The 14,850-nt window shown below is 40.5% G+C and overlaps 1 protein-coding gene across 2 annotated transcripts in view; it reads right to left on the bottom strand.

Moving 5' to 3' along the window:
• The window catches only part of CLINT1 (clathrin interactor 1), a 119,725-nt gene that overhangs the window by 32,973 nt on the left and 71,902 nt on the right, over positions 1 to 14,850 (bottom strand). For both annotated transcript variants that reach the window (XM_089682853.1, XM_089682854.1), the window contains exon 3: positions 8,768 to 8,864. In XM_089682853.1, the coding sequence (XP_089538979.1) occupies positions 8,768 to 8,864 (97 nt within the window). The remainder of the gene's footprint in view (positions 1 to 8,767; positions 8,865 to 14,850) is intronic.

Genomic DNA, 14,850 nt, shown 5'->3' on the forward strand with positions numbered 1-14,850 from the left:
TTCCGTGCAATGCATGATTTGAAACCATGACAGTGTAGTGTTCTACCGACAGTGACCTTTGAAACTGTGGTCCCAGCTCTCTTCATGTCATTGACCAGCTCCTCCCTTGTAGTTCTGGGCTGATTCCTCACCTTTATCATCAGTGATACCCCACGAGGTGAGATCTTGCATGGAGCTCCAGTCCGAGGGAGACTGACAGTCGTCTTTAGCCTCTTCTATTTTCTAACAATTGCTCCAACAGTTGATCTATTTTCACCAAACTGCTTGGCAATTGCCCCGTATCCCTTTCCAGCCTTGTGGAGGTCAACAATTTTGTCTCTGGTGTCTTTTGACAGCTCTTTGGTCTTGCCCATGGTAGTAGTTGGCGTCTGACTGACTGTGGGGTGGACAGGTGTCTTTAAAGAGCTCAGACAGGTGCTACTAAGTTAGATTAATGAGTGGAGTAGAGGTGGACTTTTTAAAGGCACAGTAACAGGTCTTTGAGAGCCAGAATTCTTGCTGTTTCTTAGGCGTTCAAATACTTATGTTCAGCAGTGCAAGACAAAGAAATTCTTTAAAAATCATACAATGTGATTTCCTTATTTTTTTTTTTTTTAAATTCTGTCTCTCAGAGTGGGAATGCACCTACAATGTGAATTTCAGACCCCTCCATGATTTCTAAGTGGGAGAACTTGCAAAATCGAAGGGTGTTCAAATACTTCTGCTCCTCACTGTATGTGCTTTCACTCACCCACTCCACCAAGTGTGCCAAACAACTTACTACTAAAAAAAAAGTCAGCACTTCTGAGAGCGGATTTACTTATATGCGGTGGGGATTGAAGCTCAGGTTTCACAGCTAACTGATACAGTAGATGTTTACAGGTGCAGGTCAGGTTTACATCAGGTTCAGGACAGGGTTAGCTCAGGATCTTATCCTGTTCACACATATGTGGTTTAGGAACGGTTCCCATAGAAGTCAATAGCCTGTAATCCACACCTGAAACTACTGCTCAGAAATCGGACATAAATTTTTTTAAAAACAACACTGAATCCATACCGGCCATGCATCAGACATATGTGAACAGGCACCATAGGAAGCAATGGTATTTCACATGTCATGCGGATTGGATGCGGTTCAAACAGCATCCAATCCGCATATATGTGAAAGGGCACTAACTCTACAATGCTCAACACACAACCCCTTATTGTTTATACTGCTTGTTATATACAGCACAGCTCTACCCTTTGGCACTTTTTAGGCCAGGTTCACTTTAAGATTGACAGACAAGCCCAATTACCACCTGCGTCACAGGTTGGACAGTAATAGGGGACCCCAGGTGTCTAAAGTCATGGGTATTCAATGGAACATCAGTAGGTAAGCAGACACCTGAGAATGATAGCTTTTTAGCTCCAATATTGTTATACAATATTTTTTGACCGAATAGTCGGTTTATTATCTGCAGAGAAAAGTAGTTTCAGGCCTTCTATTAAGATGAATAACTTTGAGAAAAACCTGCCTGCAAACTGAAAAGCCTGAACAGAAGTTGCAATAGTACAGTACACACTGGGGTCATTCTACAACTCCTGGAAGACTATTCCTAAGGACTCCTACATAACATAAGTGCAGAGAGCAAATCTACTGCAGATATAGTTGTCCATAGCAAAGATGGAGGTGTGCTTTTGTCAATGCAAACTTTAACAGCCTGAGGAATGAACGTGGAAAGTTGCCAGTGTTCGAAGCCTGATACCAACAGTCCTTCTCTTCCAGATTTCAGATTACTGAAACTGAGATTTCACTGCACAAAAAAAAAAAAAAAAAAAAAGGAGGGGAAAGTTAGTAATAAAAGGAGAGAGCCTGGATGAGCCTGGGAGCAAATCCTCAGAAGACAGACTGGATGTATAACTAGTGTGTGTAAAGGCATTAAATATTAACAGGTACAGCTCTCTAGGGAGTGCAGGGAGAGAGCGTACGCTGCACCCTGCAGGCTCCCAATACGTCCTGCTTCCCTTCACCTTGAGCGGCAGATCATCTGCTCTGTAATGTACATCAAACAAGAAAGCAGGCATGTGTACACATGAACACTCACCCCTGCGATCAAATAGCTCAAGAGCAGCACCTACCCTTACAAATGTATATATAAGGTATAAGGGCTACCCATTCTCTACACTGGTATTGATGGAAAAGATCTAGCCCTTCCCCATATTACTAAACAGAGCTTGTAAAGCGAAACTTCACTCTCTCAATCAACACGGACTATTTTTAATCCTTATGCTGCTAGCATTAGCAAGTAGATAGGAAAGTATATATTTGCTTCTTTTAAGCCTTTTTTCCCCCACATTTATTCAGTTACTTCCTGCTTTCAATGCCTAGGCAAATTATGTTATACATCCCGGGAGTCTTCAGGAGGGGTTTCCTCAGCTAAGCACACCCTTCTGCCTGCATGCCTGAGCTAAGGGCAGATGGATTGCAGGAAGTAAATATTACATGAATCATCTGCCCTTACTCAAGATTGCCACAGCCAGAAATGCTAGGGGGTGTTTTTCAGTGATTTCTCAGCAAAACAAAACAGAGACATGGATGGATGGGGTAGTTTGCTTTGAATATTAACCCCTTCTCGACTAAGGGTAAAACAAATCTAAATGCCTAAGCACAATTTTGAAAAGTTGACATGTGTTAGTAAAACCGTACATACCATCACAACTACTTTGTACATCCAGGTGAATTATACCGCGTTTTTTTCCAGGACAAAATTGGGCTTTCATTTGCTGGTAAATAGTAATGGATATCGCCTGACTTTTTTTTTCATTATCAAAGGAAAACTGGCCCAAAATAATAAAAAAAAAATCATTTTTTTTTTATTTAGCGGTGTTTCTTGTTACTACCATAACCTACCACCAAAGAACCACCCAAAATAAATTTTCCAGCTCTTGACGATCGCAGCGATACCATATATGTGTATGTTCTTTGTACCCGTAGTACAGCCCAGAAACAATAGTGCACATTTTGTTTTGGTCTTTTTTTTTTACCTAAAACACACTGACACTAATACCAATTTTGTTTTTAAATCCTGACCTTTGACCCTGACCCAAACACTAACCCTGGCACTGAACTAGATCAAACCTTGATTTAGGTATTTTTTCTTTTCTTTTTTAATATTTATCTTTTTTTTTTTTTAACAAACATTTTTTTTTTTCTCTCTATGCCAGGAGTTAGAGATACAATGCATCTCTCTCCTCCATTCATACAGAGAGAAAAAAAACAAGGGGGCCAGGCTGTACAGTGACTGATCACTGTGATAGCCAATCAGAGGCTATCACAGCGATCACGTGACCCGGAATCAGGAGTCCCGATCGTTAGAATGGGACCCGGTGATCTTGGTGACACCGCGGTCTTTGTGCTGGGAGCGCGCTGTGCGGCGTACTCCCAGCACAAAGACAGGTACGCAAATATGCAGCCCCACAGAAAAATAGCCCAGTTCTGTGAGGCCGCATATTTGTGCTACGTTGGTGTAAAGGGGTTAAAAATTTAACAAATAGCATTTTCGGTTTGTAGCGCTCAGATGCAGGGTAGTTCCACTTTAAAATAATTTCCCCTCACATCTTGTCCTGATGTCTGTACAGAATGTCATGAGAAATTTCCCCAACAGGTAGGGAGTAGAAACCTGAGGTTTAATCCTTCTCCCTCCTACCAAGATCTTAAAATTAAGTTTGGAATTGGCTTTACAAATATTTGCTTTCTTCTGCCAATGCTACTTAATTTGAGTGAATAAGTATATACAGTATAAATCTCACTCACTGCCTAATTAAAAAACAAACAAACAAAAAACACTCACACAAAACACAACTCATTAAAACTATATATTTAAAGTGTGAAGGTACAGCCCCAACACGACACTTCTGTTCTGTTGTAAGCCACTGCTCTACACCAGATCCTGTACCATCATCTTCCTTTCGTCCTCACTGGGATCCAGCGGTCTCTTCCTGGCCTTTTCAGCTGGCCCTCTGATAATGAAGAGCTGGGTCCTTCCTCCTACAGTGCCATGTATGTCCCAGCTGATGCCTCCTGGGATATCTGATATGTCCCAGGAGGCTGCAGGAGCAGACTGATGTTAAAGGTGCCTAGGCAAGAATGGAAGCAAGGGACAGAGTCAACTTTTTTAAGATTAAAAAAGGATTACTGTGATGTAGAAGAGTCATGTCAGCATGAAAGTCTACATTAAAATGTAAGTTAACCCTCCTATACATATCCATTTCCTGTGAATAGTTCATACCACGGTTTCCCGTTTCCAATGGTCTAAATCCTCTAGGGGTCTAGGGACCTCTCCACATAAAATGCTGGCCACTTGGATCCCCATCTATCCTGCTGTCTTCAGGACAATCTGGACACTTAAATAGCACGCTCCCTTGTGGCCAAACAGGGTCTTACAAACCGTGTGCATGCGCTCTCCCCTGCTCCAGTCGAACTCAGTAGCAACAGTTCTGGGCTGTTTAAACTGTGTGGATGGCATTGCACTCTATCCCCCTCTAGCTGAGCTCCAAATATTCAGGGGTCAGAGGCAGACATGAACCAGAAGTGACGTACGCGGAAGTGCGCTCTGTGGTTGTTTACTCCATATGTGATTTTAATGGCGTTTTTACAAGTTTAAACATGTAAGTTCAATAGTTTTAATAAAATTCCTTTATTGGAACATACTGCACTATTGGAGATCCCTCTGTTTCCCCTACATGAGTGAAGGAAATTTGATCCCAAGCAACCCTTAAAGGGACAGATCTTGTAATTGGGCTCAGAGACCGGAAGGAAGGAGGGCCCCCAGTGATCACAAAGTGGTGCACAACCTGAATGTATGCAACACTTCAAGAGACAGAGATGGTTTTGTGAGCACGTGAGAAATTCTATGGAATCTTGAAGGATATTTGATGGAAAACCTCATTCATGTTCACAGCTATAACTCAAATTGCACGGACTTATTTGTACGGACATTGTGTTTAACATATATATATATACACACCACGTTGAATGCACTGTATTATGCGCACTTGATTATTTGATTAATTTCTTATTTATTGTTTTCAATATTTGATTACTTGTTATTCACATTTCACATCTACCTCTACATTTTATATGGACAATTCCCCCTTCCTCCGTCCCTTATTTCCATTTCTTATCTCTCACTAGGTCTCTTGCCGTATGTACTCCACCACTGGGATTTGTAACACAACCCCCATTTTGGAAATCTATGCTACACCGCTAATGTAAGAGCCTCCTTCACAACCATATTACAATGTGATGGTGACAAATTAAAGAGGAATGTGAGATGCTAACACAATAAATATTATACTTTCATCACAATTCAACCCATAAATTAGAGTCCATAAATATCTGATATATTCCAACAAAGTCCATCCAAATGCACTATGTACACCACATTGTGTGCATATAAACCTTCTGTGTCTTGAAAAATCTTCCAATGGTGCCACCACAAATCCCCACCTCTGTGAGAAGTGCGCACGCACCAGAAATCCTGATCTTCAGTCCAGGGACACCACAACATCGAGCCAAAAAAATACCATTGTGTAGTATTTTATTAAAAAGATACACAAGGTAACAAATAATGCACTCACTTGTATTTGTGCCCACACCCAGCATTAATGTATACAGCCTTTTGTGTTTATTTACCGTTGTAACACTGCAAAAACAGGAGTGTGTTCCATCAACAGGAAGTTCAGGCCGGACATGACATCAGCCGCGGGGCTATTGTATTTTTTTGGCTTGATGTTCTGGTGTCTATGGACTGATGATTGAAGATATATGGAGAGTGTGGAAGATCTGCTGGAAAGTGGTGTGACCAGTCTGGAGGATACTTCTTATCCAAAAAGCACCTTTAGTGAAATAAGGTCACAGGATTGCTGGTGAGTGTGCACTTCTCACACAGGTGGGGACACCATTGGGAAGATTTTTCCTCAAGCTTCCCCTGAGGAAGCCACGAGACCTGTGGCATAACGCGTAGGGGAGGGACAAGCTGACGTCACAACGCTTGCAAGATCAATGGACGGGTAATGATAGGAGAGCCTGTGATTACTAGTTTATGCTGTACATATCTGGTGCGATCAAGCACCATGAAAATGTGAGTGATAAAACACTATCCCTGCATATTCTGTTTTTTTTTACGGAGAAATTAAAAGAGGCGGCGGAATGATAGAAGCACTAGAGATTGCTGTGAGAAGAAGGAGATCCATCTGGGAGACATCATTCTATTAGTCCCACTAGGACGACACAAGCACTTTATGACCAAACATTATATAAAATGTGAGGTCAAAAAGCTCCAGGTGAGAGCACATCTTGGTTGAAGGGTGAGGGAGCACAATAAATGAATATGAAGAGTTTGGTTGAATAGAATTGTGAATTGCTGTAAAATTGGAAGATCATCAAGAAATACACATTATATTTGGGACTTTTTTTTGCACACGTTATAATATATTGATTTAAGTATTGTCACAAGGGGTATTGTAGTAATTGGGAGGCGCTATACTATTTATTACATAGAGAACAGGGGTGGACATTTGGAAACTTGGGCACTGCCCGAGGGACCGGGGTCAATAGGGGGCCCCATGAGATGCCCCTGGTACCTTTTTCATAGGCTTTTTTGAGTTTGGGCAAGGACACAGGGGCCCCATGATCCCCTATTGCCCGGGGGCCCCATGAGTTGTCAGTTCACCCCTGAAAGAGAACAACTGATTTTGTTGTGCCCTTGCAGAACACGTGCAGAAAAACTGATGTCTCTGCACCATGGTGTGAACGAGGCCTTAGACTTGCCTTTATATTCATCTGGTCATCCAGCCAGTAAGTCCGTTGTTTTCCAAAAGAATAAGCTCTCTTCTAAAGAAATCTGTTTGGAGGAATGAGTCAAAACCATTTAACACTGGCAAGGGTGCTTACAATGACCAGTTTTTATTTATTCATGTAAAACCTTTATCCTAAAAAAACAAACAAAAAAAAAATGTTTGCTATAACCGCTAATAAAGTGTGAGCTTGAGTTCGGCTTCAATTAGTGTGTCTAACACTCCCATCCCCCCAGGCTGACAATGCTGCTGTCTAAAGTTGCCCCTGTGCGCACTCATCCAGTGGGGGCACTCTAATGCAGGTGGTGCGTTACTGGCCAGACCACCAGGTGAAAACAGAGGGAAAAAAACCTAAAAAAAGAAATGTTTGGTATTCTGTAAAATATTACATTTTTGGTTTTAGGTTCAATACCGCTTTAATATCTTCCCTTCCCCCCCACCTTTTTCCTACATTGGAAACAGATCCATTTGAGTTTTTCGCCAGGCATTGATAGCTTCACGCTATTCTTCTCCTCTGTCAATGTAAGCTATTACATATTCTGTTTGTACCTTTGGAATGTTTTCAATGTTCCATCTTTTTCTAAAAGAAAAAGAAATGGTAGAACACAGGACAGGAATGGCAGAAGCCACATTTTCACATGTTCTGTGCAGTAATAGTCTCAGCCCCTTATGCAAATACAGAAGTATAATGACACACTTAGATGTGGAAAGCCTATGACATTTGAGCAGTCCAGATGGCAGAGTTACATTACATTACATTGAGTTTATATAGCGCCAAAGGGTTTGCTCAGCGCTGTACAATAGAGTTAAAGCTCAAAAGGTCATAGAGAATTCCAGGTACCGCACATAACTTGGGAATCCTTAGAAAAGTGTGCATGTATGCACTTGCAGTTTCACAGTATTCGTATAGTTAAAAAAATAAAAAAACCTTTAGTTCTGCTTTGCTTGCTGTAGGTAGATGCATAATTTAACCACCTGCCCTCCACCCTATAGCAGAAGTACAGCTACAGGGCGGCAAGGCTGCGCAAAATCATGTACATAAACGTGATTGGCATTTCCAGGTAGGGGGCACAATGCATGCGCCCTACCCGTGCAGCTACTGGCTGATCGGAATGTCAATCACTGGGTACCAGCCAGGACTCGGTGATCATTGGTAGGGCTGAGAGAGGAGAGATGTGTGCAAACACAGATCATTTGCCTGTCAGCATGGACATGCTGCTTTGTATCTCTCTGCACAACAGAGAAATAAAAAGCAGCATGTCTCCCTACAAAAACACAACAGCACACAATGTGAAATACACACAGCACAGTTAACCCTTTGATTGCCCCAGATTTTAACCCCTTCCTACCCAGTGTCATTAGTACAGTGTCACTGCTTTTATTAGAACTGATCACTATAATAGTGTCACTTGGGATGTCAGTGGCTGTAAGTTCCCAATCAGTGTCAGAATGCCCACCGCAGTCCCTGATTAGTATAAAAAAAATAAAAATACAAAAATTCCAGTATATACACACCTCCATTTGTAGATGCTATACCATTCACATGAACCAATTAATATACACTTATTGGGGTTTTTTTTTTTATAGCAAAGACATATAGCAGAATACATTTTGGTCTAAGTTTATGAAGAAATTTGATTTTTTTTATTGGATAGGTTTTATAGCAAAATTTTTTCAAAATTGTCAGTCTTTTTTTGTTTATAGTGCAATAAAAAAAATAAAAAAATGCAGAGGTGATCAAATACCACTGAAAGAAAGCTATATTTGTGGGAAAAAAAGTTACTTAAAATGTTGTTTATGTACATCGTTGCATGACCGCACAATTGTCAAAGTAACGTAGCGCCATACCGCAAAAAAATGGCCTGGTCAGGAAGAGGGGTAAATCCTCTGTAGGGCAAAACGCCACATCTGCACATATACATCATACAGACCAGCCACCTTCCAATACCTTGTAAACTCTGCGCCAATTCTTCTTGTTGTCTTTCAGCATCCTTGTCCACAACATGTTCATCAGCTCCGGGAATTGCTCGTACATGAACGTTGCCCTGGAAGGAAAATCAAAAGCTAGAATTCTGCTGCATTTATCCACACAACCTCTAGATGGAGGCAGAGAACTTATAGAAGAGCTGCATACTTCCTCAATCATGAAACAATCTAATGTCTCAGATTTTTTTTTTTTTTTTACAAGTTGTATTTATGTTACATATGCAGTACACTCTGTGTTTACAATCCGCTAAGGGCCTTAACAGGGCACAAGCAGCGGTCAGTCATGTGACCTGTAAAACGAGAAAAAAGCCAGCACATTCCATGGACAGGCAATAATTGTCACGTACGTAAAGCTAAATACCAGGCATATATAAAGGCACACATTACTGCAGCTCTTTAATCATCACATCAAAACTTTTTTTTTTTTTTATTATAAATGCATGTAATGCAAATACGTCACTTTCACTTGGTATTAGCCTCTTGTAGTCCCTGTACAGCAGAGTTAAGAGATGGAGAAGCAACACAAGGTGTACTGCAGTGCAAGAGGCATGCTGACAGGGGGGATAGGGCAAAGTGACAGTTGTGCTCTGCGTGGTGCTTCTCCTTTCACAGTCATGTGTCACAGCTCTGTCCATGCATCAGCAACTGGGGGGTTAAACTTGAAGAAAAAAGCCTAGCTGTTGATTTAGACAAGGAGAGGAGAGGAATACAAAGCTATCACTAAACATACATGCTTAGAGAATGGAAAACTTGCCTTTAACCACTTAAGGACGCAGTCTATTCTGACACTTTTTGGCTACAAGTAAAAATCAGCATTTTCTTGCTAGAAAACTTACTGAGAACCCCCAAATACTTTATATTCTTTTTAGCAGAGGCCCTAGAAAATAAAATGGTGGTTTTGCAATTTTTGATGTCACACAGTATATGTGCGGCAGTTTTTCAATAGCAATTTTCTGGGAAAAAATACACTTTAATGAATTTTAATGCAAAGGAAACCCCAACATATAACCCAACTTTTTGTAAAATATAAAAGATGTTACGCCGCATAAATAGATACTCATCATGTCAAGCTTTAGAATTGCACACTCTTGTGGAAAGGCAACAAATTATGATACTTAAAAATGTATACAGTTTACCAGTTGAGAGTTACAGAGGTCTAGTGCTAGAATTATTGCTCTCGCTATAACGTTTGCGGCAATACATCACATGCGTGGTGTGAACACCATTTACATATGTGGGCATGACTTATTTATTCTATTAAACAGTTTTCATATTTACACTTTCCAGTAATTTTTTTTTATCACTTTTTATTGATATAAGAAATGTACACATCTCCTGTAACAAAATATACCATAAACTATATATATATATATATATATATATAAATATACCATAGACTATTTGATCTCTGATCGTCTCTATGGCCAGCTACTGCAACTGCCATATCGAATCCCAGGCTCCACGGTGAGGCGGGTATGCCCCGAGAACAAATGGAGAGCAGCAGTGGGTGAACCCTCCCACTGCCTCTAAAATCAATCGAGCAGCTAATCAGCCGCTCAGATTGCTTTTAGCTGAAAGAGCATAGACTGCAGAAAATTTTAATACCAGAGTTATGGCTAACAGCTGCAGCCAAGGCCCCGGCAAACTGCTTCAAAGCCGTATATATATATATATATATATATATATATATATATATATATACACATATACATACATATATATATATATACACACATACATATATACATATATATACACACACACACACACACACACACACATATATATACATACACAAATATATATACATACATACACACACATATACATACATATACATACATATACACACACATACACATACATATACACACACACACATACATAATCTATCTATATATACATACATACATACACACGTATTCTGGTCTTCAAGTGCTTTAGAATCCATTCTGTAGAATGCCCACTGGAATATATTTACACCAGTAAATTCTTTATATTCTATAACCATTCATTTAGGCTTCATTCACATGGCTGTAAAATTACACATATACAAATGTTTTTTAATTATGGATCTGAACACAGTTACATTGTTTTCAATGGAACCATTTACACGGGTGCATAAACAAGAATCTGCATCTATGAACATGCGATTTGCGTGCTTACACATATAAACGCAGATATGAGCATTTGTGCACATGTAAATCAAGTCTAAACAAAGAGGAAAATAAATTATCGTAAAAAAAAAAAAAAAAGATATGTATGCATCTTTACGTGTTTAAAACGCTTCCATACGCCAGTAGTTTACTGACCATTACGCAGGAGCTTTTCTCCTAGAAAGCATGTGTTCTAGCATCAGTATAATTTTTACGGACCTGTGAATGAAGCCTTATAGTTTTAATATAAAACTACACAGAAATTCTGGTTGACATACAGATTTGAGTTTTTTCCAAAGCTCAGGAAAACTGGATGGCGACATCTGTTTGATTGATCTCATTTTTACTCACTTATGTAAGCTGAATAACAATTTCTCTCTGTGCTATTGAAGGTGTTCTCAAATTTATTTTACATCTAATTATTGAAACAAAATCTGACATTTCTGGTTCAGGTGTACTTTTTCTCAACTCTGTGCATGCACACTATTGCTGACTGATAACATCTAAATGCTACACCAGTCCACTAGTTATAACTAGCTCTGGCATACCTATAGAAAATAGAGGTGACTGTGAAATTATATTAATATCTGGTATAACAGCTAGGGCTAAAACAAAAAACTCTGACCCAAGTTTACACTCATAAAAGGGATCATGAGTGTTGTCCAGGCAGGACAAAGCAACACTGTCACTTTAACCCTCACCTTCCCACCATTCCAACATTTGCTTGCTCCCCACAGCTCTATTTGGCTGCTAGAAGCGAGAGAAGCCACCCTGTCCCACTCAAAAGCTTGCACAGGTCTGTGGACTCTCCCCAGCACTGATGCTTGATGATTTATTTATTACAGGTACTTATATAGCACTGTCAATTTATACAGTGCTTTACATATACAGTGAAGGAAATAAGTATTTGATCCCCTGCTGATTTTGAATGTTTGCCCACTCACAAAGAAATGATCAGTCTAAAAATCAAATGGCAGGTGTATTGTAACACTGAGACAAAAAAGCAACCCAAAATTCAAAAGAAATGCATGTCTAACAAATTATGCACTGATTTGCATGTTCATGAGGGAAATAAGTATTTGATCCCCTATCATTCAGCAGGATTTCTGACTACCAGGTGTCTTTCATACAGGTAACACGCTGAGATTAGAAGCAGTCTCTTAAAAGGAGTGCTGCTAATCTCATTTTGTTACCTGTATAAAAGACACCTGTCCACAGGAGCAATCAAACAATCAGATTTCAAACTCTCCACCATGGCAGAACCAAAGAGCTGTCCAAGGTTGTCAGGGACAAGATTGTAGACCTACACAAGGCTGGACTGGGCTACAAAACTATCGCCAAGCAGCTTGGTGAGAAGGTGACAACAGTTGGTGCAATCATTCGCAAATGGAAGAAACACAAAACAACTGTCAGTCTCCCTAGGTCTGGTGCACCATGCAAGATCTCACCTCGTGGAGTGTCAATGATCATGAAAACAGTGAGGAATCTTCCCAGAACTACATGTGAAGATCTTGTCAATGATCTCCAGGCAGCTGGGACCACAGTCACCAAGAAAACAATTGGTAACACACTACACTGACAAGGACTGAAATCCTGCAGTGCCCGCAAGGTCCCTTTGCTCAAGAAAGCACATGTCCAGGCCCATCTGAAGTTTGCCACTGAACATCTGAATGATGCAGAGGACGACTAGTTGAAAGTGTTGTGGTCAGATGAGACCAAAATCGAGCTCTTTGGCATCAACTCAACTACACCTACCATTGGATTTTTAGACTGATCATTTCTTTGTAAGTGGGCAAACATTCAAAATCAGCAGGGGATCAAATACTTATTTCCTTCACTGTATATTGTACATTCACATCAGTCCCTGCCCTCAAAGAGCTTACAATCTAAGGTCCCTGGCTCACATTCATACACACAGTGAGAAAAATAATTATTTGTTCTCCTGCAGATTTTGTAAGTTTGCCAACTTACAGAGAAATGAAGGGTCTATAGTTTTTACCATAGGTGTATTTTAAATGACAGACAGAATATAAACCAAAAATCCAGGAAAAACACGATACAAAATGTTATAAATTGAGCTGCAGTTCAGTGAGTAAAAAAAGTATTTGATCCCTTACCAACAATAATTCTGGCTCCCACAGACTGGCTATGTGCTCATGTGGTACACAGATTAGTCCTGTCAATTTAAGAAGGTGCTCTGAATGACAACTAGTTATGTGTATAAAAGACGCATGTCCAGAGAATCTTTTTCTTTCATTCAAACCTCATCACCACCATGGGCAAGACCAAAGAGCGGTCAAAGGACATCAGGGACAAGATTGTAGACCTGCACAAGGCTGAAACTGGCTACAAGACCATCAGCAAGAGGATTGGTGAGAAAGACAGCAGTAGGAGAGATTATTCGCAAATAGAAGAAATACAAAAAAAACATCAATTGCCCTCGGTCTGGAGCTCCATGCAGGATTTCACCTCATGGGGTAAGGATGATCATGAGAAAAGTGAGGGATCAGCCCAGAACTACACAGGAGGAGCTTGTGAATGATCTCGTGGCAGCTGCGACCACAGTCACCAAACAAACCATTTGCAACACAATAGGCCACCATGGATTGAAATGCTGCAGCGCCCACAAGGTCCCCCTCTTCAACAAGGCAAATGTAAAGGCCCATCTGAAGTTTGCCAATGAACATCTAAATGATTCAGAGAAGGATTGGGAGAAAGCGCAGTGATCAGATGAGATCAAAATTGAGCTCTCTGGCATTAACGTGACTCGCCGTGTTTGGAGGAAGAACAATGCTCACTATGACCCTAAGAACACCATCCCTACAGTTCAGCACAGAGGTGGACACATTATGCTTTTTGGCTGTTTCTCTGCTAAAGGTACCGGCTGACTTTGCTGCATTGAGGGGCCAAATATAGTAAAATGTTGGATGATAACCTTCCCTTAGTCAGGACACTGAAGATGGGTTGTGGATGGGTCTTCCAGCATGACAATGACCCACAGCATACTGCCAAGGCAACAAAGGAGTGGCTCAAGAAGCACATTAAGGTCATGGAGTAGCCTAGCCAGTCCCCAGACCTTAAGTCTATAGAAACTTTATGGAGGGAGGGAGTTGCCAAGTGACAGCCAAGAAACATCAAGGATTTAGAGAATATCTGTAAAGAGTGGACCAAAATCCCTCCTGAGATGTGTGTAAACCTGGTAACCAACTACAAGAAACGTCTTACCTTTGTGCTTGCCAACAAGGGTTTCTCCAAGTACCAAGTCATGTTTTGCTTGGGGATCAAACACTTATTTTACTCACTGAACTGCCACTAAATTTATAACATCTGTAACTTATGTTTTTTCTGGATTTTTGGTTGATATTCTGTCTCTATAATTTAAAATACATTTATGATAAAAATTACAGACCCTTCATTTCTTTGTAAGTGGGCAAACTTACAAAATCTGCAGGGGGTCAAATAATTATTTTCCCCACTGTGTACTAGGGCCAATAAAGGCAAGAGCCAATTAACCTACCAGCAAGTCTTCGGAGCGTGGGAGGAAACAAACAGCAACCACACCAATCTATAACCGGCCTTTACAGCAAGGAGCATATGGAAAGGCCACGCATGTCAAACAGAGAAAAATTCCCAGCTCATTTACCAACCAGCCTGCAACCAATTGACTTATCCTGTCTAACAGTTCACGTTAAAGTGGTAGTAAACTTTTATTTTTAACTTGCACCCACAGGTAAGCTTATAATAAAGCTTACCTGTAGCTAAAATGAATATCTCCTAAACGTGCACCCTTTAGGAGATATTAGCTCTTTTTTTTAGAGCTGGCATACCCGTGCCGTTCATTCAGAGTACTGTGCTGTGACCTGAGACTCCCGCAGTGACGTCATCGTGG

This window comes from Staurois parvus, unplaced genomic scaffold (assembly GCF_062004578.1).
Source record: "Staurois parvus isolate SC_StPar_1 unplaced genomic scaffold, SC_StPar_1.0 ptg000298l, whole genome shotgun sequence".
NCBI lineage: Eukaryota > Metazoa > Chordata > Amphibia > Anura > Ranidae > Staurois > Staurois parvus.